A 22,882-nucleotide genomic window follows, 5' to 3' on the forward strand; every position below is an offset into this window, starting at 1 on the left:
GTCCAAGCCCCTCGCACACAAAACCTCCTTTATCCCCTCCCTCCAACCTTTCCTAGGCCGACCCCTACCCCGCCTTCCTTCCACTACAGACTGATACACTCTTGAAGTCATTCTGTTTCGCTCCATTCTCTCTACATGTCCGAACCACCTCAACAACCCTTCCTCAGCCCTCTGGACAACAGTTTTGGTAATCCCGCACCTCCTCCTAACTTCCAAACTACGAATTCTCTGCATTATATTCACACCACACATTGCCCTCAGACATGACATCTCCACTGCCTCCAGCCTTCTCCTCGCTGCAACATTCATCACCCACGCTTCACACCCATATAAGAGCGTTGGTAAAACTATACTCTCATACATTCCCCTCTTTGCCTCCAAGGACAAAGTTCTTTGTCTCCACAGACTCCTAAGTGCACCACTCACTCTTTTTCCCTCATCAATTCTATGATTCACCTCATCTTTCATAGACCCATCCGCTGACACGTCCACTCCCAAATATCTGAATACGTTCACCTCCTCCATACTCTCTCCCTCCAATCTGATATTCAATCTTTCATAACCTAATCTTTTTGTTATCCTCATAACCTTACTCTTTCCTGTATTCACCTTTAATTTTCTTCTTTTGCAAACCCTACCAAATTCATCCACCAATCTCTGCAACTTCTCTTCAGAATCTCCCAAGAGCACAGTGTCATCAGCAAAGAGCAGCTGTGACAACTCCCACTTTGTGTGTGATTCTTTATCTTTTAACTCCACGCCTCTTGCCAAGACCCTCGCATTTACTTCTCTTACAACCCCATCTATAAATATATTAAACAACCACGGTGACATCACACATCCTTGTCTAAGGCCTACTTTTACTGGGAAAAAATTTCCCTCTTTCCTACATACTCTAACTTGAGCCTCACTATCCTCGTAAAAACTCTTCACTGCTTTCAGTAACCTACCTCCTACACCATACACTTGCAACATCTGCCACATTGCCCCCCCTATCCACCCTGTCATACGCCTTTTCCAAATCCATAAATGCCACAAAGACCTCTTTAGCCTTATCTAAATACTGTTCACTTATATGTTTCACTGTAAACACCTGGTCCACACACCCCCTACCTTTCCTAAAGCCTCCTTGTTCATCTGCTATCCTATTCTCCGTCTTACTCTTAATTCTTTCAATTATAACTCTACCATACACTTTACCAGGTACACTCAACAGACTTATCCCCCTATAATTTTTGCACTCTCTTTTATCCCCTTTGCCTTTATACAAAGGAACTATGCATGCTCTCTGCCAATCCCTAGGTACCTTACCCTCTTCCATACATTTATTAAATAATTGCACCAACCACTCCAAAACTATATCCCCACCTGCTTTTAACATTTCTATCTTTATCCCATCAATCCCGGCTGCCTTACCCCCTTTCATTTTACCTACTGCCTCACGAACTTCCCCCACACTCACAACTGGCTCTTCCTCACTCCTACAAGATGTTATTCCTCCTTGCCCTATACACGAAATCACAGCTTCCCTATCTTCATCAACATTTAACAATTCCTCAAAATATTCCTTCCATCTTCCCAATACCTCTAACTCTCCATTTAATAACTCTCCTCTCCTATTTTTAACTGACAAATCCATTTGTTCTCTAGGCTTTCTTAACTTGTTAATCTCACTCCAAAACTTTTTCTTATTTTCAACAAAATTTGTTGATAACATCTCACCCACTCTCTCATTTGCTCTCTTTTTACATTGCTTCACCACTCTCTTAACCTCTCTCTTTTTCTCCATATACTCTTCCCTCCTTGCATCACTTCTACTTTGTAAAAACTTCTCATATGCTAACTTTTTCTCCCTTACTACTCTCTTTACATCATCATTCCACCAATCGCTCCTCTTCCCTCCTGCACCCACTTTCCTGTAACCACAAACTTCTGCTGAACACTCTAACACTACATTTTTAATCCTACCCCATACCTCTTCGACCCCATTGCCTATGCTCTCATTAGCCCATCTATCCTCCAATAGCTGTTTATATCTTACCCTAACTGCCTCCTCTTTTAGTTTATAAACCTTCACCTCTCTCTTCCCTGATGCTTCTATTCTCCTTGTATCCCATCTACCTTTTACTCTCAGTGTAGCTACAACTAGAAAGTGATCTGATATATCTGTGGCCCCTCTATAAACATGTACATCCTGAAGTCTACTCAACAGTCTTTTATCTACCAATACATAATCCAACAAACTACTGTCATTTCGCCCTACATCATATCGTGTATACTTATTTATCCTCTTTTTCTTAAAATATGTATTACCTATAACTAAACCCCTTTCTATACAAAGTTCAATCAAAGGGCTCCCATTATCATTTACACCTGGCACCCCAAACTTACCTACCACACCCTCTCTAAAAGTTTCTCCTACTTTAGCATTCAGGTCCCCTACCACAATTACTCTCTCACTTGGTTCAAAGGCTCCTATACATTCACTTAACATCTCCCAAAATCTCTCTCTCTCCTCTGCATTCCTCTCTTCTCCAGGTGCATACACGCTTATTATGACCCACTTCTCGCATCCAACCTTTACTTTAATCCACATAATTCTTGAATTTACACATTCATATTCTCTTTTCTCCTTCCATAACTGATCATTTAACATTACTGCTACCCCTTCCTTTGCTCTAACTCTCTCAGATACTCCAGATTTAATCCCATTTATTTCCCCCCACTGAAACTCTCCTACCCCCTTCAGCTTTGTTTCGCTTAGAGCCAGGACATCCAACTTCTTTTCATTCATAACATCAGCAATCATCTGTTTCTTGTCATCCGCACTACATCCACGCACATTTAAGCAACCCAGTTTTATAAAGTTTTTCTTCTTCTCTTTTTTAGTAATTGTATACAGGAGAAGGGGTTACTAGCCCATTGCTCCCGGCATTTTAGTCGCCTCATACGACACGCATGGCTTACGGAGGAAAGATTCTTTTCCACTTCCCCATGGACAATAGAAGAAATAAAAAAGAACAAGAGCTATTTAGAAAAAGGAGAAAAACCTAGATGTATGTATATATATATATGCATGTGTGTGTCTGTGAAGTGTGACCAAAGTGTAAGTAGGAGTAGCAAGATGTCCCTGTTATCTTAGCGTGTTTATGAGACAGAAAAAGAAACCAGCAATCCTACCATCATGCAAAACAGTTACAGGTTTTAGTTTCACAGTCATCTGGCAGGACGGTAGTACTTCCCTGGGTGGTTGCTGTCTACCAACCTACTACCTACACATATATATATATATATATATATATATATATATATATACATATATATATATATATATATATATATATATATATACATATATATATATATACATACATATATATATATATATATATATTATATATATATATATATTATATATATATATATTATATATATATATATATATATATATATATATATATATATATATATATATATATATATATATATATATATATATATATATATTTATTCTTTCTTTCTTTCAACACACAGGCCGTATCCCACCGAGATGGGGTGGCCCAAAAGAAAAAAACAAAGTTTCTCCTTTCAAATTTAGTAATATATACAGGAGAACGGGCTACCAGCCCCTTGCTCCCGGCATTTTAGTCGCCTCTTACAACACGCATGGCCTATGGAGGAAGAATTCTGTTCCACTTCCCCATGGAGATAAGAGGAAATAAACAAGAACAAGAACTAGAAAGAAAATAGAAGAAAACCCAGAGGGGTATGTATATATACGCTTGTACATGTATGTGTAGTGTGACCTGAGTGTAAGTAGAAGTAGCAAGACGTACCTGAAATTTTACATGTTCATGAGACAGAAAAAAGGACACAAGCAATCCTACCATCATGTAAAACAATTACAGGCTTTCGTTTTACACTCACTTGGCAGGACGGTAATACCTCCCTGGGCGGTTGCTGTCTACCAACCTACTACCTAGAATAAATATATATATATATATATATATATATATATATATATATATATATATATATATATATATATATATATATATATATATACAGTGGACCCCCGGTTAACGATATTTTTTCATTCCAGAAGTATGTTCAGGTGCCAGTACTGACCGAATTTGTTCCCATAAGGAATATTGTGAAGTAGATTAGTCCATTTCAGACTCCCAAACATACACGTACAAACGCACTTACATAAATACACTTACATAATTGGTCGCATTGGGAGGTGATCGTTAAGCGGGGGTCCACTGTGTATGTATGTATGTATGTATGTATGCAGGTTGGTAGACAGCAACCGCCCAGGGAGGTACTACCGTCCTGCCAAGTGAATGTAAAACAAAAGACTGTAATTGTTTTACATGATGGTAGGATTGCTGGTGTTTTTTGTTTGTCTCATAAATATGCAAGATTACAGGTATGTCTTGCTACTTCTACTTACACTTAGGTTACACTACACATACATGTACACGTTTATTTATACACACTCATCTGAGTTTTCTTTGATTTTATCTTAATAGTTCTTGGTCTTATTACTTTTCCTTTTATATCCATGGGGAAGTGGAATAAGAATCTTTCCTCCGTAAGCCATGCGTGTTGTAAAAGTCAACTAAAATGCCGGGAACAATGGGCTAGTAACCCCTTTTCCTGTAAAGATTACTAAAAAGAACAAGAAGAAGAAAATTGTCAAAGAGGGAAGTCTGAATGTGTGTGGATGTTGTGCAAATGATAAGAAAGAGATGATTGTGGATGTTATGAATGAGAAGAAGCTGGATGTCCTGGCTTTAAGTGAAACAAAGCTTAAGGGGGTGGGAGAGTTTCAGTGGAGAGGAATAAATGGGATTAGGTCAGGGGTTTCAAATAGAGTTAGAGCTAAAGAAGGAGTAGCAATAATGTTGAAGGATAAGATATGGCAGGAAAAGAGGGACTATAAATGTATTAATTCAAGGATTATGTGGAGTAAAATAAAGGTTGTATGTGAAAAGTGGGTTATAGTAAGTGTGTATGCACCTGGAGAAGAGAGAGGTGTAGAGGAGAGTGAGAGATTTTGGGAAATGTTGAGTGAATGCGTGGGGAGTTATGAACCAAGTGTGAGAGTACTTGTGGTTGGGGATTTCAATGCTGAAGTGGGTAAAAATGTTGTGGAGGGAGTAGTAGGTAAATTTGGGGTGCCAGGGGTAAATGTAAATGGGGAGCCTTTAATTGAGCTATGTGTAGAAAGAGATTTGGTAATAAGTAATACATATTTTATGAAAAAGAGGATAAATAAATATACAAGGTATGATGTAGCACGTAATGAAAGTAGTTTGTTAGATTATGTATTGATGGATAAAAGGTTAATGGGTAGGCTCCAGGATGTACATGTTTATAGAGGGGCAACTGATATATTGGATCATTATTTAGTTACAGCTACAGTTAGAGTAAAAGGTAGATGGGACAAGAGGAAGGTGGCAACAACAAGTAAGAGGGAAGTGAAAGTGTATAAACTAAGGAAGGAGGAAGTTCTGGTGAGATATAAGCGACTTTTGGCAGAAGGGTGGGCTAGTGCAAAGATGAGTAGTGGGGGGGTTGAAGAGGGTTGGATGAGTTTTAAAAAATGCAGTATTAGAATGTGGGGCAGAAGTTTGTGGTTATAGGAGGGTGGGGGCAGGAGGAAAGAGGAGTGATTGGTGGAATGATGAAGTAAAGGGTGTGATAAAAGAGAAAAAGTTAGCTTGTGAGAGGTTTTTACAAAGCAGAGTGTTATAAGAAGAGCAGAGTATATGGAGAGTAAAAGAAAGGTGAAGAGAGTGGTGAGAGAGTGCAAAAGGAGAGCAGATGATAGAGTGGGAGAGGCACTCTCAAGAAATTTTAATGAAAATAAGAAAAAAATTTGGAGTGAGTTAAACAAGTTAAGAAAGCCTAGGGAACGTATGGATTTGTCAGTTAAAAACAGAGTAGGGGAGTTAGTAGATGGGGAGAGGGAGGTAAGATAAGATAAGATAAGATTTCATTCGGATTTTTAACCCCGGAGGGTTAGCCACCCAGGATAACCCAAGAAAGTCAGTGCGTCATCGAGGACTGTCTAACTTATTTCCATTGGGGTCCTTAATCTTGTCCCCCAGGATGCGACCCACACCAGTCGACTAACACCCAGGTACCTATTTGCTGCTAGGTGAACAGGACAACAGGTGTAAGGAAACGTGTCGAAATGTTTCCACCCGCCGGGAATCGAACCTGGGCCCTCTGTGTGTGAAGCGGGAGTTTTAGCCACCAGACCACCGGTATTAGGTAGATGGCGAGAATATTTTGAGGAACTTTTAAATGTTGAGGAAGAAAGGGAGGCGGTAATTTCATGCACTGGCCAGGGAGGTATACCATCTTTTAGGAGTGAATAGAGCAGAATCTAAGTGTGGGGGAGGTAAGTGAGACATTACGGAGAATGAGAGGGGGTAAAGCAGCTGGAACTGATGGGATCATGACAGAAATGTTAAAAGCAGGCGGGGATATAGTGTTGGAGTGGTTGGTACTTTTGTTTAATAAATGTATGAAAGAGGAGAAGGTACCCAGGGATTGGCAGAGAGCGTGTATAGTCCCTTTATATAAAGGGAAGAGGAATGCAGAGGAGAGAGAGAGATTTTGGGAGATGTTAAGTGAATGTATAGGAGCCTATGAATCAAGTGAGAGAGTAATTGTGGTAGTGGACCTGAATGCTAAAGTAGGAGAAACTTTTAGAGAGGGTGTGGTAGGTAAGTTTGGGGTGCCAGGTGTAAATGATAATGGGAGCCCTTTGATTGAACTTTGTATAGAGAGGGGTTTAGTTATAGGTAATACATATTTTAAGAAAAAGATGATAAATAAGTATACAAGATATGATGTAGGGCGAAATGACAGTAGTTTGTTGGATTATGTATTGGTAGATAAAAGACTGTTGAGTAGACTTCAGGATGTACATGTTTATAGAGGGGCCACAGATATATCAGATCACTTTCTAGTTGTAGCTGCACTGAGAGCAAAAGGTAGATGGGATACAAGGAGAATAGAAGCATCAGGGAAGAGAGAGGTGAAGGTTTATAAACTAAAAGAGGAGGCAGTTAGGGAAAGATATAAACAGCTATTGGAGGATAGATGGGCTAATGAGAGCATAGGCAATGGGGTCGAAGAGGTATGGGGTAGGTTTAAAAATGTAGTGTTAGTGTGTTCAGCAGAAGTTTGTGGTTACAGGAAAGTGGGTGCGGGAGGGAAGAGGAGCGATTGGTGGAATGATGATGTAAAGAGAGCAGTAAGGGAAAAAAAGTTAGCATACGAGAAGTTTTTACAAAGTAGAAGTGATGCAAGGAGGGAAGAGTATATGGAGAAAAAGAGAGAGGTTAAGAGAGTGGTGAAGCAATGTAAAAAGAGAGCAAATGATTGAGTGGGTGAGATGTTATCAACAAATTTTGTTGAAAATAAGAAAAAGTTTTGGAGTGAGATTAACAAGTTAAGGAAGCCTAGAGAACAAATGGATTTGTCAGTTAAAAATAGGAGAGGAGAGTTATTAAATGGAGAGTTAGAGGTATTGGGAAGATGGAGGGAATATTTTGAGGAATTGTTAAATGTTGATGAAGATAGGGAAGCTGTGATTTCGTGTATAGGGCAAGGAGGAACAACATCTTGTAGGAGTGAGGAAGAGCCAGTTGTGAGTGTGGGGGAAGTTCGTGAGGCAGTAGGTAAAATGAAAGGGGGTAAGGCAGCCGGGATTGATGGGATAAAGATAGAAATGTTAAAAGCAGGTGGGGATATAGTTTTGGAGTGGTTGGTGCAATTATTTAATAAATGTATGGAAGAGGGTAAGGTACCTAGGGACTGGCAGAGAGCATGCATAGTTCCTTTGTATAAAGGCAAAGGGGACAAAAGAGAGTGCAAAAATTATAGGGGGATAAGTCTGTTGAGTATACCTGGTAAAGTGTATGGTAGAGTTATTATTGAAAGAATTAAGAGTAAGACGGAGAATAGGATAGCAGATGAACAAGGAGGCTTTAGGAAAGGTAGGTGGTGTGTGGACCAGGTGTTTACAGTGAAACATATAAGTGAACAGTATTTAGATAAGGCTAAAGAGGTCTTTGTGGCATTTATGGATTGGAAAAGGCATATGACAGGGTGGATAGGGGGGGCAATGTGGCAGATGTTGCAGGTGTATGGTGTAGGAGGTAGGTTACTGACAGCAGTGAAGAGTTTTTACGAGGATAGTGAGGCTCAAGTTAGAGTATGTAGGAAAGAGGGAAATTATTTCCCAGTAAAAGTAGGCCTTAGACAAGGATGTGTGATGTCACCGTGGTTGTTTAATATATTTATAGATGGGGTTGTAAGAGAAGTAAATGCGAGGGTCTTGACAAGAGGTGTGGAGTTAAAAGATAAAGAATCACACATAAAGTGGGAGTTTTCACAGTTGCTCTTTGCTGATGACACTGTGCTCTTGGGAGATTCTGAAGAGAAGTTGCAGAGATTGTTGGATGAATTTGGTAGGGTATGCAAAAGAAGAAAATTAAAAGTGAATACAGGAAAGAGTAAGGTTATGAGGATAACAAAAAGATTAGGTGATGAAAGATTGGATATCAGATTGGAGGGAGAGAGTATGGAGGAGGTGAATGTATTCAGATATTTGGGAGTGGACGTGTCAGCGGATGGGTCTATGAAAGATGAGGTGAATCATAGAATTGATTAGGGGAAAAGGGTGAGTGGTGCACTTAGGAGTCTCTGGAGACAAAGAACTTTGTCCTTTGAGTCAAAGAGGGGAATGTATGAGAGTATAGTTTTACCAACGCTCTTATATGAGTGTGAAGCATGGGTGATGAATGTTGCAGCAAGGAGAAGGCTGGAGGCAGTGGAGATGTCATGTCTGAGGGCAATGTGTGGTGTGAATATAATGCAGAGTATTCGTAGTTTGGAAGTTAGGAGGAGGTGCGGGATTACCAAAACTTTGTCCAGAGGGCTGAGGAAGGGTTGTTGAGGTGGTTCGGACATGTAGAGAGAATGGAGCGAAACAGAATGACTGCAAGAGTGTATCAGTCTGTAGTGGAAGGAAGGCAGGGTAGGGGTCGGCCTAGGGAAGGTTGACGTGCTGTTGGAGTGTGAGCAAAGTAACATTTATGAAGGGGTTCAGGGAAACCGGCAGGCCGGACTTGAGTCCTGGAGATGGGAAGTACAGTGCCTGCACTCTGAAGGAGGGGTGTTAATGTTGCAGTTTAAAAACTGTAGTGCAAAACACCCTTCTGGCAAGACAGTGATGGAGTGAATGATGGTGAAAGTTTTTCTTTTTCGGGCCACCCTGCCTTGGTGGGAATCGGCCAGTGTGATAATAAGAGGGACAAAAGAGATTGTAAAAATTATAGAGGAATAAGTTTATTGAGTATACCAGGAAAAGTGTACGGTAGTGTTATTATTGAAAGAATTAGAGGTAAGACAGAATGTAGGATTGCGGATGAGCAAGGTTTCAGAGTGGGTAGGGGATGTGTAGATCAAGTGTTTACATTGAAGCATATATGTGAACAGTATTTAGATAATGATAGGGAAGTTTTTATTGCATTTATGGATTTAGAAAAGGCATATGATAGAGTGGATGGGGGAGCAATGTGGCAGATGTTGCAAGTATATGGAATAGGTGGTAAGTTAGTAAATGCTGTAAAGAGTTTTTGTGAGAATAGTGAGACTCAGGTTAGGGTGTGTAGAAGAGAGGGAGAATACTTCCCGGTAAAAGTAGGTCTTAGACAGGGATGTGTAATGTCACTATGGTTGTTTAATATATTTATAGATGGGGTCGTAAAAGAAGTAAATGCTAGGGTGTTCATGAGAGGGGTGGGATTAAATTATGGGGAATCAAATACAAAATGGGAATTGACACAGTTACTTTTTGCTGATGATACTGTGCTGATGCGAGATTCTAAAGAAAAATTGCGAAGGTTAGTGAATGAGTTTGGGAGTGTGTGTAAAGGTAGAAAGTTGAAAGTGAACATAGAAAAGAGTAAGGTGACAAGGGTATCAAATGATTTAGATAGAGAAAAATTGGATATCAAATTGGGGAGGAGCAGGAGTATGGAAGAAGTGAATGTTTTCAGATACTTGGGAGTTGACGTGTCGGCGGATGGATTTATGAAGGATGAGGTTAATCATAGAATTGATGAAGGAAAAAAGATGAGTGGTGCGTTGAGGTATATGTGAAGTCAAAAAACGTTATCTATGGAGGCAAAGAAGGGAATGTATGAAAGTATAGTAGTACCAACACTCTTATATGGGTGTGAAGCTTGGGTTGTGAATACAGCAGCAAGGAGGCGGTTGGAGGCAGTGGAGATGTCCTGTCTAAGGGCAATATGTGGTGTAAATATTATGCAGAAAATTCGGAGTGTGGAAATTAGGAGAATGTGTGCAGTTAATAAAAATATTAGTCAGAGGGCTGAAGATGGGTTGTTGAGGTGGTTTGGTCATTTATAGAGAACGGATCAAAGTAGAATGACATGGAGAGCATTTAAATCTGTAGGAGAAGGAAGGCGGGGTAGGGGTCATCCTCAAAAAAGGTTGGAAGGAAGGGATAAGGGAGGTTTTGTTGGGTGAGGGGCTTGGACTTCCAGCAGGCGTGCATGAGCGTGTTCGATAGGAGTGAATGGAGACGAATGGTATTTGGGACTTGACGATCTGTTGGAGTGTGAGCAAGGTAATATTTAGTGAAGGGATTCATGGAAACCGGTTTTTTTATATAGCCGAACTTGAGCCCTGGAAATGGGAATTACAATGCCTGCACTCTAAAGGAGGGGTTTTGGGATATTAGCAGTTTGGAGGGATATGTTGTGTATCTTTATACGTATATGCTTCTGAACTGTTGTGTTTTGAGCACCTCTGCAAAAACAGTGATTATGTGTGAGTGAGGTGAAAGTGTTGAATGATGATGAAAGTATTTTCTTTTTGGGGATTTTCCTTCTTTTTCGGTCACCCTGCCTCGGTGGGAGACGGCCAACTTGTTGAAAAAAAAGTATATATATAATATTTATTTATATTTATTTATTTAATGTTTTTTTTTCAGTTTGGTGAACCTACAGTCATTGGAACTAAGAGAAAATTTGCTCAAAGGTCTACCTGAATCTGTCTCTCAGCTCACTAAATTGGAGAGACTTGACATTGGGGACAATGACATTGAAGAATTGGTGAGTTTACTATTGGTTGAACTACATTTCTGTATAGGGCTGAACTATTTCAGTGGTATACTTATTTGTATCTATAGAAGCAGAGCTTGACTTGTGGTATCTGATCTTCAGTATGCAGTCTATCAAAGTTTTTTGAACTTCGAAAAACAGGGGCTCCATGGGTATAATAGTCAAGACCATTACGAGTGGGACTCAGCTATTTAACCCTTTCAGGGTCTGTGCCGTAGATCTACGGCTTTACATTCAGGGTCCAAACCGTAGATCTATGCCATGAGCTCAGCTCACTCTGATAAGCTGTGAGCAGTAAATTTTGGCCTAGATATGAGAGAATACATCTATGTGGTATGTGTGCACCACATAAAACAAATCCTGCAGCACACAGTGCGTAATGAGAGAAAAAAAATGAGACCGTTATTTTCGATTAAAACAGCGACTTTGCAGTGTTTTTTCGTATGTTTTTTATAGTTGCATTTGCAATTTCTTGGTCTCATTTGATAGAAAGGAAGATATACTACAGAAATAGAGATGATTTTGATTGGTTTTCGTACTGGAAATGGCTTGAAACTGAGCTAAAAGTAGCAGAAATGTTAAATTTTTGCTGATGTTCAAGAGTAAACAAATGACCTCACAAGTCTAATATATGACAGCTGGTGGGTCTAATATACATTCACAAATGTGGTGATATTATTTATACAATTATTACAGTATTGCATAACAGTAAATCTTCTATTTTTTGGTTTGAATAAAAATTCATTATGTGAATAAAAAATTAAGGTGGAATTCATTTGTAAAGCCAGAAAATGTAACTAATGAACAGAGGAAATTAGTTTAGTGCCAGGAATGCCTGCATTGTTTATTCTGGACCCTATTTTGAAATTGGAACATTTTGATCTTTGCATTAAATTGGCCAGATTACCAGTTTCCGGTCACTTTATTTTGATGTTGAAACAGTTGACTTGGCAATTTCTTGTGCTCAATCGATAAAATAGAAGTAATACTAGTGAAATAGCTAAGAATTTGGTTGACTGGAATACTGTAATTGGCCTGAAATTGGAGTCAAAGTCGGCAAAATTGCCGATGTGTAGATATCGCCGACACATCAAAATTGGCGAGAACATAATTTTGTAAATTTTCCATCAAATTTCGTAGTTTTTGTTTTATTACCTTCAGAAAAAGATTCTCTGCCATTTCATAAGAAAAAATAACAAAATTATTTTTTGAAAATTCTTGGAACCTGGTGCACACTTTGAAATTTCGCCTCTGGACCCTGAAAGGGTTAACTTCTACCATCAAATATCAGAAATACTGCTGGAACAAGTGTATCAGTCTTCAGGAAGAAACTATCACTACCTCTTCAAGGTGACAGATCAACCAGACTGTGATGGATATGTAGACCAGTTGGCTGCAAACAACAACAGCCTGGTTGACAAGGCAAGCCCAAGAAAAGCTTGGTTCAGGTCATTCTCTGGGAGTAGACTTTAGAAACTGGTCACAGTATGTTGGATACTAATACTTTATTCTCATATTGTGTCTGTGACACCCCTGCTTTTCATAGGATTTAATCGATTCTTCCTCCTATATTGCTCACTCAAATAAATTATGTAGATTTGGGACCTGGCCCTCAAATATCTTACAGGTGTATATTATCAGGTATCTCACTCCTTTTTTTCAAAGACCATATTCCAAGTACTTTAAAGTGTTCCCAATAATTTAAATGTTTTATTGACTATGTGGGCAGCAAATGATATCTGTATATTTTCCTGCCTTGAATGGAACTGTTAACACAGATCAGTGTTCTAGATGACATTATTTCTCATGTTCAAAAAATTCTCATTATTCACATTGTTATTTATGGCCTTTGTTACATTTACTTTGTTGTCTAGAAGTGACACATCATATGATGTATCATGTGTATATTCTTTGAGATGGTCTGCCGTCATTTTGTAGTTTATGTTCATTTGGAGTTCACCATTCTTCCTATATCTAAGGAAGTTAGGGTTAGATATATCAACTATTGGCAGAAAGGTGGGCTAATGCAAGCATGAGTAGGGATGGGGGTTGAGGAGGGTTGAAATAGTTTTAAAAATGCAGTATTAGAATGTGGGGCAGAAGTTTGTGGCTATAGGAGGGTGGGTGCAGGAGGAAAGAGGAGTGATTGGTGGAATGATGAAGTAAAGGGTGTGATAAAAGAGAAAAAGGTAGCTTATAAGAGGTTTTTACAAAGAAGTGTTATAAGAAGAGCAGAGTATATGGAGAGTAAAAGAAAGGTGAAGAGAGTGGTGAGAGAGTGCAAAAAGAGAGCAGATAGAGTGGAAGAGGCACTGTCAAGAAATTGTAATGAAAACAAGAAAAAATTTTGGAATGAGATAAACAAGTTAAGAAAGCCTAGGGAATGAATGGATTTGTCAGTTAAAAACAGAGTGGGGGAGTTAGTAGATGGGGAACTGGAGGTATTGGGTAGATGGCAGGAATATTTTGAGGAACTTTTAAATGTCAACGAAGAAAGGGCGGCGGTCATTTCATGCACTGGCCAGGGAAGTATAACATCTTTTAGAAGTTAACAAGAGCAGGATGTGAGTGTGGGGGAGGTGTGTGAGGCATTACGTAGAATGAAAGGGGGTAAAGCAGCAGGAACTGATGGGATCATGACAGAAATGTTGAAAGCAGGGGGAATATAGTGTTGGAGTGGTTGGTATTTTTATTTAATAAATGTATGGAAGAGGACATGTATAGTTCCTTTATATAAAGGGAATGGGGACAAACGAGATTGTAAAAATTATAGGGGAATAAGTTTACTTAGTATACAAGTAGGGTTATTATTGAAAGAATTAGAGGTAAGACAGAGAGTAGGATTTCAGATGAGCAAGGAGGCCTTAGAGTGGGTAGGGGATGTGTAGATTGTGGTTTGCATTGAAGGATATATGTGAATAGTATTTAGATAGAGGTAGGGAAGTTTTCATTCCATTTATGAATTTTGATAAGGCATATGATAGTGGATAGGAGAACAATGTGGCAGATGTTGCAAGTATATGGAATAGGTAGTAAGTTAATAAATGCTGTAAAGATAGTGAGGCTCAGGTTAGGGTGTGTAGAAAAGAGGGAGATTACTTCCCGGTAAAAGTAGGTCTTAGACAGGGATGTGTAATGTCACCATGGTTGTTTAATATATTTACAGATGGGGTTGTAAAAGAAGTAAATGCTAGGGTGTTGAGAAGAGGGGTGGGATTAAATTATGGGGAATCAAATACAAAATGGGCCTTGACACAGTTACTTTTTGCTGATGATATTGTGCTTATGGGTGATTCTAAAGAAAAGTTGCAAAGGTTAGTGGATGAGTTTGGGAGGGTGTGTAAAGGTAGAAAGTTGAAAGTGAACATAAATAAGAGTAAGGTGATGAAGGTATCAAATGATTTAGATAAGGAATAATTGGATATCACATTGGAGAGAGGGAGTATGGAAGAAGTGAATGATTTCAGATATTTGCGAGCTGATGTGTCAGCAGATTGGTTTATGAAGGATGAGGTTAACCATAGAAATGATGGAAAAAAGGTGAGTGGTGTGTTGAGGTATGTGTGGAGACAAAAAAACATTATCAATGGAGGCAAAGAAGGGAATGTATGAAAGTATAATGGTACCAACACTCTTATATGGGTGTAAAGCTTGGATTGTAAATGCTGCAGTGAGGAGGCACTTGGAGGCAGTGGAGATGTCCTGTCTAAGGGCAGTGTGCGGTGTAAATATTATGCAGAGAATTCGAAGTGTGGAAATTAGGAGGTGTGACGGTACTAAAAGTATTAGTCAGAGAGCTAAAGAGGGGTTGTTGAGGTGGTTTAGTCATTTATTGAGAATGAATCAAAGCAGAATGACATGGAGAGCATATAAATTTGTAGGGGAAGGAAGGCGGGGTAGGGGTCATCCCTGAAAAGTTTGGAGGGAGGGGGTAAAGGAGGTTTTGTGGGCGAGGGGCTTGGACTTCCAGGAAGAGTGCACGAGTGTGTTAGATAGGAGTGAATGGAGACGAGTGAGTTTTGGGACCTGACGAGCTGTTGGAGTGTGAACAGGGTAATATTTAGTGAAGGGATTCAGGGAAATAAGTTGTTTTTATATAGTCAGTCTTGAGTTTTGGAAATGGGAATTATAATGCCTGCACTTTAAAGGAGGGGTTTGGGATATTGGCAGTTTGGAGGGATGTGTAATAGAACAGTATATATATAATTGTGGCCCTGATATTGTATTCTACATGGAGTTTATTGTATTATTTCAGGTCACTTTTTATATTGTATCTTTATACAGTGGACCCCCGGTATTCGATGGCATCGGTATACGTTAAATTCAGTATTCGATACATTTTAACACCAAAATTTTGCCTCGCCACTCGTTAAAAAACCCGCCACACGCGATTCGTCCAGGACGCTTCCACGTGAGTGCCAGTGTTTACAAGCCAGCCAGTGTGCTCGCATCTAAGCATACATTTTGTACATTCCATATTATCACAGTGTTTTTGGTGCTTATTTATGCAAAATAAGTCACCATGGGCCCCAAGAAAGCTTCTAGTGCCAACCATGTGGTAAAAAGGGTGAGAATTAGTATGTAAATTAAGAAAGATTTTGAAGGGTTTGGGGCTAACCCTGAGAAGCTTATGCCAGTTGTGGAATCCATTGTGCCTACTTCAAAAATTAAGGAAATGTGTGCAAAGTGGGTTGAAGTGTAAACCTTTATGGACGAAAAATACCCTAACACAGCTATTGCAAGCCGTGTTGGTGACTATTACAATGACAATGTTGTGGCCCATTTTAGACAAATCGTAAAGGAACGGGAGGTACAGAGCTCTATGGACAAATTTGTTGTGCGACAGGGGTCCAGTGACTCTCAAGCTGGTCCTAGTGGCATTAAAAGAAGGGAAGTAACCCAGGAAAAGCACTTGCTACCTCAAGTCCTAATGGAAGGGGATTCCCCTTCTAAACAATAAGTTCGACACTCTCCCCTCCTCCCATCCCATCAATCATCACCAGATCTTCATTAAAGGTAAGTGTCATGTATTCTGTTGTTAGTAGAGTACTACTAACTGTGCATGTCTTCTTCATTTTGTGTGCATTAAACTTAATATTTCATGTGGTAAAATTTTTTTTTCATAGTACTTTTGGGTGGCTTGCACGGATTAATTTGATTTCCATTATTTCTTATGGGGAAAATTAATTTGCCTTCCGATAATTTTGGCATACAATGAGCTCTCAGGAACGGATTAATATCGTATACCAGGGGTCCACTGTATATGCTTCTAAACTGTTGTATCTGGGTGCCTCTGCAAAAACAGTAATTATGTATTAGTGAGGTGAAAGTGTTTGAATGATGATGAAAGTATTTTCGTTTTGGGGACTTTCTTTTTGGGTCACTGCCTAGGTGGGAAACTGCAGACTTGTTGAAAAAAAAAAATAGTGGTAGTGATCCAACCATTTCCAGATGGTAATTAAGGAGAAAACTGAGACAGTGGGCATCTTTCTTTCAACACACCGGCCGTATCCCACCGAGGCGGGGTGGCCCAAAAGGAAAAATGAAAATTTCTCCTTTTACGTTTAGTAATATATACAGGAGAAGAGGTTTCTAGCCCCTTGTTCCCGGCATTTTAGTCGCCTTTTACAACACGCATGGCTTACGGAGGAAGAATTCTGTTCCACTTCCCCATGGAGAAAAGAGGAAATAAACAAGAGTAAGAACTAAAAAGAAAATAGAAGAAAATCCAGAGGGGGTGTGTATATATGTGCTTGTACATGTATGTGTAGTGTGACCTTAGTGTAAGTGGGCATACTTACTGGAATTTCTCATTTATAGAATAGTGCAAAGTACTGCTGGTATGAGCTCTTGGTATTATTTAGAGAAAGAGTTCTTATCTAGGTGAAATACCAGAGACCCTAAAGAATACAGACATATCTCCTTTGCATAAGGAAAGCAGAAGAGAGCTAGCCAAACATTACAGACCTGTAGCCCTAATATCTAACATCATCAAAGTCTTTGAAAGAGTGAAGAGGTGCCTTATTACAAACTTTATGGAACAGCACAATTTGCACAACCCAAATCAGCACGGTTTTAAAACTCGAAGATCATGTTTGTCACAGCTGCTAAACCACTATGACAAAATTATGGAAACATTGGAAGAAAACATAGATGTTATTTACACATACAGTGGACCCTCGGCTAACAATATTAATCTGTTCCTAAGAGCTCATCGTTAGACGAAATTATCGTTAACCAAATTAATTTTCCCCATAAGAAATAATGGAAATCCAATTAATCCATTCCAGACAGTCAAAAGTATTATGAAATAAACATTTCCCTACAAAGAAAACAATGAAACACACACAGTAACTATACAGTGGACCCTCGGCCAACGATGGCATCGTATAACGTTAAATCCGACTAGCGATACATTTTAACACAAAACTTTTGCCTCGACTAGCGCTAAAAAACTCGACCAGTGCGATTTGTTCCGTTCGAGACGCGTCCACTTGTGGCCTGAGTGCGCCTCACTTGTCCCGTGGGTGCCAGGGTTTACAAGCCAGCCAGCCACCGCGGTCCCATCCAAACATACAGTTGGAACTTTTCATATTATCACAGCGTTTTTAGTGATTGCACCTGCAAAATAAGTCACCATGGGCCCCAAGAAAGCTTCTAGTGCCAACCCTACAGCAAAAAGGGTGAGAATCACAGATAAACACATAAAGTGGGAGTTGTCACAGTTGCTCTTTGCTGATGACACTGTGCTCTTGGGAGATTCTGAAGAGAAGTTGCAGAGATTGGTGGATGAATTTGGTAGGGTGTGCAAAAGAAGAAAATTGAAAGTGAATACAGGAATGAGTAAGGTTATGAGGATAACAAAAAGATTAGGTGATGAAAGATTGGATATCAGATTGGAGGGAGAGAGTATGGAGGAGGTGAATGTATTCAGATATTTGGGAGTGGACGTGTCAGCGGATGGGTCTATGAAAGATGAGGTGAATCATAGAATTGATGAGGGGAAAAGGGTGAGTGGTGCACTTAGGAGTCTGTGGAGACAAAGAACTTTGTCCTTGGAGGCAAAGAGGGGAATGTATGAGAGTATAGTTTTACCAACGCTCTTATATGGGTGTGAAGCATGGGCGATGAATGTTGCAGCGAGGAGAAGGCTGGAGGCAGTGGAGATGTCATGTCTGAGAGCAATGTGTGGTATGAATATAATGCAGAGAATTCGTAGTTTGGAAGTTAGGAGGAGGTGCGGGATTACCAAAACTGTTGTCCAGAGGGCTGAGGAAGGGTTGTTGAGGTGGTTCGGACATGTGGAGAGAATGGAGCGAAACAGAATAACTTCAAGAGTGTATCAGTCTGTAGTGGAAGGAAGGCGGGGTAGGGGTCGGCCTAGGAAAGGTTGGAGGGAGGGGGTAAAGGAGGTTTTGTGTGCGAGGGGCTTGGACTTCCAGCAGGCATGCGTGAGCGTGTTTGATAGGAGTGAATGGAGACAAATGGTTTTTAATACTTGACGTGCTGTTGGAGTGTGAGCAAAGTAACATATATGAAGGGGTTCAGGGAAACCGGCAGGCCGGACTTGAGTCCTGGAGATGGGAAGTACAGTGCCTGCACTCTGAAGGAGGGATGTTAATGTTGCAGTTTAAAAACTGTAGTGTAAAGCACCCTTCTGGCAAGACAGTGATGGAGTGAATGATGGTGAAAGTTTTTCTTTTTCGGGCCACCCTGCCTTGGTGGGAATCGGCCAGTGTGATAATAAAAAAAAAAAAAAATACTATGGATATGAAGAAAGAGATCATTGCTAAGTATGAAAGTGGAGTGCGTGTCTCCGAGCTGGCCAGGTTGTACACAAAACCCCAATCAGCCATCGCTACTATTGTGGCCAAGAAAACGGCAGTCAAGGAAGATGTTCTTGCCAAAGGTGCAACTATGTTTTCAAAACTGAGATTGCAAGTGATAGAAGATGTTGAGAGACTGTTATTGGTGTGGATAAACGAAAAACAGATAGCAGGGGATACCATCTCTCAAGCGATCATATGTGAAGAAGAAGGGAAGTAACCCCAGAAAAGGACTTGACACCTCAAGTCCTAATGGAAGGGGATTCCCCTTCTAAACACTAACACCATCCACACTCTCCCCTCCTCCCATCCCATCAATCATCACCAGATCTTCAATAAAGGTAAGTGTCATGCAATTGTACATGTCTTCTTCAGTTTGTGTGTATTAAAATTAATATTTCATGTGGTAAAATTTGTTTTTTTTCAATACTTTGGGGTGTCAGGAACAGATTAATTTGATTTCCATTATTTCTTATGGGAAAAATTAACTCGACTAACGATAATTTCGACTAATGATGAGCTCAGGAACGGATTAATATCGTTGGTCGAGGGTCCACTGTATAAATAAATGTTAAAATGACACTTACCTTTATTGAAGAGTATTGATGAGTGATGAGACTGATTTTCTTGAACACTCTGGGATTTTCAGAGTGATATACGAGTAAAGGCTTCACTTCACAATCCCCACTAGCATTACAACAAAGCAAGAAAGTTAGCCTGTCTTTCATAGGCTTGTGTCCTGGGAGTGCCTTTTCCTCCTGAGTAATGTAGGTCCTGTTTGGCATTTTCTTCCAGAACAGGTCTGTTTCGTCACAATTGAACACTTGTTGGGGTTGGAATTTTTCAGCTTTGCCATGCCTTATCACACTGTGTATGCCACAACGATTCTTAAATCTCTCAAACCAACCTTTGCTGGCCTTAAATTCACCAATATGAGCACTAGTTTCAGGCATTTTTTCCTGTTCACCTGGGTGTTAAACTGGTGTGGGTTGCATCCTGGGGGACAAGATTAAGGACCCCAATGGAAATAAGTTAGACAGTCCTCGATGACTCACTGACTTCCTTGGGTTATCCTGGGTGGCTAACCCTCTGGGGTTAATTGTTTCTCAGTAATTGTTTCTCGTTAAGCCACACCAACAACAGTCTCTCCTCATCTTCGAGTAGTACAGCTGACAGTGGTGCAGCAACAGCTGACGGTGGTGCAGCAGCAGCTGACTGTGGTACGATAGTATTTTGATAGTATTTCTCACCCTTTTTACCACAGGGTTGGCACTAGAAGCTTTCTTTGGGCCCATGGTGGCTTATTTAGCAGTTACATGCACTATAAACAACGGAATAATACAATATGTGTCGAATGTATGCACGAAACTGGCCACCCTGGCTTGTAAACAATGACAGCAGGGCAGCTGAGGCGCTCAGGCTGGATGGACAGGTTTGGGACGAATCATGTTGGGTGAGTTTTTTATCGTTAGCCAGGCCAAAATTTTTACACTCAAACGCTTTGTTGGGAGGATTTAACGTTATGCGATGCGTTGGTTAGCCAAGGATCCACTGTACAGTAGGGCCCCACTTATACGGCGGGTTAGGTTCCAGGCTGTCGCCGGAAAGCAGACATCGCTGGAAGGCAGAACTCCATTTTTTTCCATTTATAAATACATATAAATGCCAGACAACAAGTTTACACTAAATTATATTAAGTTGGTAATAGAACTAGGCATTAAAAACACACAAAGTAAAATAGTCACAGTAAATTCATTACTTATCTTAAAGTATTTGTAATCTTAATGTAGGGAAAGAGGTGAGTAGTACTTGTAGGAAGTCAGGTGCAGGTAGCCCAGGTGTAGGTAGCACTGGCTCCCCGCCTCATACTTAATATACGATATTTAAAACATCCCAGAGGTAAAATGCACATACAGTACACTCATTATTTACCTTAAAATATGTGTAGTCTTAATATAGGAAGAGAGGTGAGTAGTATTTATTTGTATGAAGTCAGTGTAGGTAGCCGGTAGGTGTAGCCTGGGCTACACCTACCGGCTACCTACACTGTGGCCCAGAGCCATATTATTAACATCGACATGCCTTGTTCACTGAATTTAATCATTTCTAACAACTACCTTTAGATGCCATCATAAACGAAGGTAGAAGTAATGAATAATTCATGCCGAAAATTGTAAACAAAAGCGGAGTGGGGAGTGGCTGGGCCAAACACAGATTCATACACGTTTTCTCTGATGGCTGAGCAGAGAAAACGTAATGTTGTCCCTCCACCCTGCTCCACAAGTATTATTATCAGAGCATATAAAATATGCAATAAATTCCAGACAACAAGTTTACACTAACTTATATTAAGTTAGCAATAGAAATAGGCATTAAAAACACAATAAAAGGTAAGATACACACAGAGTACACTTATTACTTACCTTAAAATATTAATATTAATGTGTGAGAGGTGAGTGGCAGGGTGTTTATTGAATAAAATCAGAATGGCACACCATCATCCTCTAACTTGGCACTTAAAGCAAGAGGCTTACGACTTCTCTTTTTATTACAGCTAACTTTAGACGCCATCGTCAATGAGAGCCAACTAGTTAACGAAAGAGTAAACAAGAGAGAGAACGAGATACAGAGTTGAGACAATGTAAGAACACAAACTAAACAGGTAGTGGACGATCACTTGGTCAGGCGAAATAAATGCGTATTAACCCTTTGACTGTTTCCGACGTATAAATACGTCTTACGAGCCAATGTTTCTGACGTATTTATACGCACAAATTCTAGCAGCTTCAAATCAAGTGCCAAAGGCCTGGTAGGCCTACACGGGAGAGAATGGGTCTCAGTGGTCGGTGTGCACCCTGTGAAAAAAATCTGGGACCCAGCGGTGCATTGTGGGAACGCCATGTTGTCAGTCCATTTTCACCATGCCTCTCGGTAAGAAGTTCCTCACTCCTCGGCGGATTGGAGGTCTTTTATTCCCAAGTGATAGCTCTAACAGCGATGAAAATGTCAGTGACAGTGAATTCCAGGGTTTTGAAGTGAGTGTTACCGAAAAAAGTGCCCAGGATAACGTAAATAGTGACGAAAACCCAGATGACCCACAACCTTCGACCTCTGGTGCTGTGCCGGCTTGTTCACGTTCACGTTCGCCTGTACCAGGACAAAAGAGGAAACTATTTGGTCGTGTACAACACCCAGATGATAGCAGTGATAGTGATAGTGATTTCAAGGTCATTGAAAACAGTTCTAGTGACAGTGAGAGTGAATATTCCCCAGTGAAGCGCCAGTATGTACGACATAGCATGCGGTCTGGTAGTGTTTCATATGTTGTTCCAAGGGGAAGGAGAAACTCTAGGAGCACATCCCGTGGCCCTACACCACGACCTGATAGTGAAGATGACGATATTGTAACGATGGGTATGAATGGTGACAGTGAGGGAGGAGGCAGTGGTGGTGATAGTGAGGGTGGCACGGCCCATGTGGCACCATCACAGGGCCACGCTACTACCCACACGGCTGACTCAGCAGAACAACCAGCCTCACCCTACCCCACACTCCCACAACCTGCACCACCACAACCTGCACCACCACAACCTGCACAACCACAACCACGGTACAATATCCAGACCCCACCAGCAGACCGCATCTGGGATTGGCAGGACGGTGACGAGTTTGTTCCCAGTCCCCATGACTTTGATGAAACACAAAGTGGAATAAAGCCATCTTGTCCACTTGGGAACAATGCCAGTGAACTGGACTGCTTTGAGTTATTCTTCGATGAACCCCTGATGGACATCATTGTCAGGGAAACAAACACATACTCTGATTACACCATGGCAAATACAATTCTCTCACCAAAATCACGGCTACACAAGTGGAAGG

At 40.4% G+C, this 22,882-nt stretch overlaps 1 protein-coding gene across 13 annotated transcripts in view; it reads left to right on the forward strand.

Moving 5' to 3' along the window:
- The window catches only part of LOC128691673 (protein lap4), an 854,149-nt gene that overhangs the window by 51,008 nt on the left and 780,259 nt on the right, over nt 1-22,882 (forward strand). For all 13 annotated transcript variants that reach the window (XM_070088850.1, XM_070088860.1, XM_070088857.1 and 10 more), the window contains exon 3: nt 11,048-11,168. In XM_070088850.1, coding sequence (XP_069944951.1) covers nt 11,048-11,168 — 121 coding nt within the window. The remainder of the gene's footprint in view (nt 1-11,047; nt 11,169-22,882) is intronic.

This window comes from Cherax quadricarinatus, chromosome 26 (genome assembly GCF_038502225.1).
Source record: "Cherax quadricarinatus isolate ZL_2023a chromosome 26, ASM3850222v1, whole genome shotgun sequence".
Taxonomy (NCBI): domain Eukaryota; kingdom Metazoa; phylum Arthropoda; class Malacostraca; order Decapoda; family Parastacidae; genus Cherax; species Cherax quadricarinatus.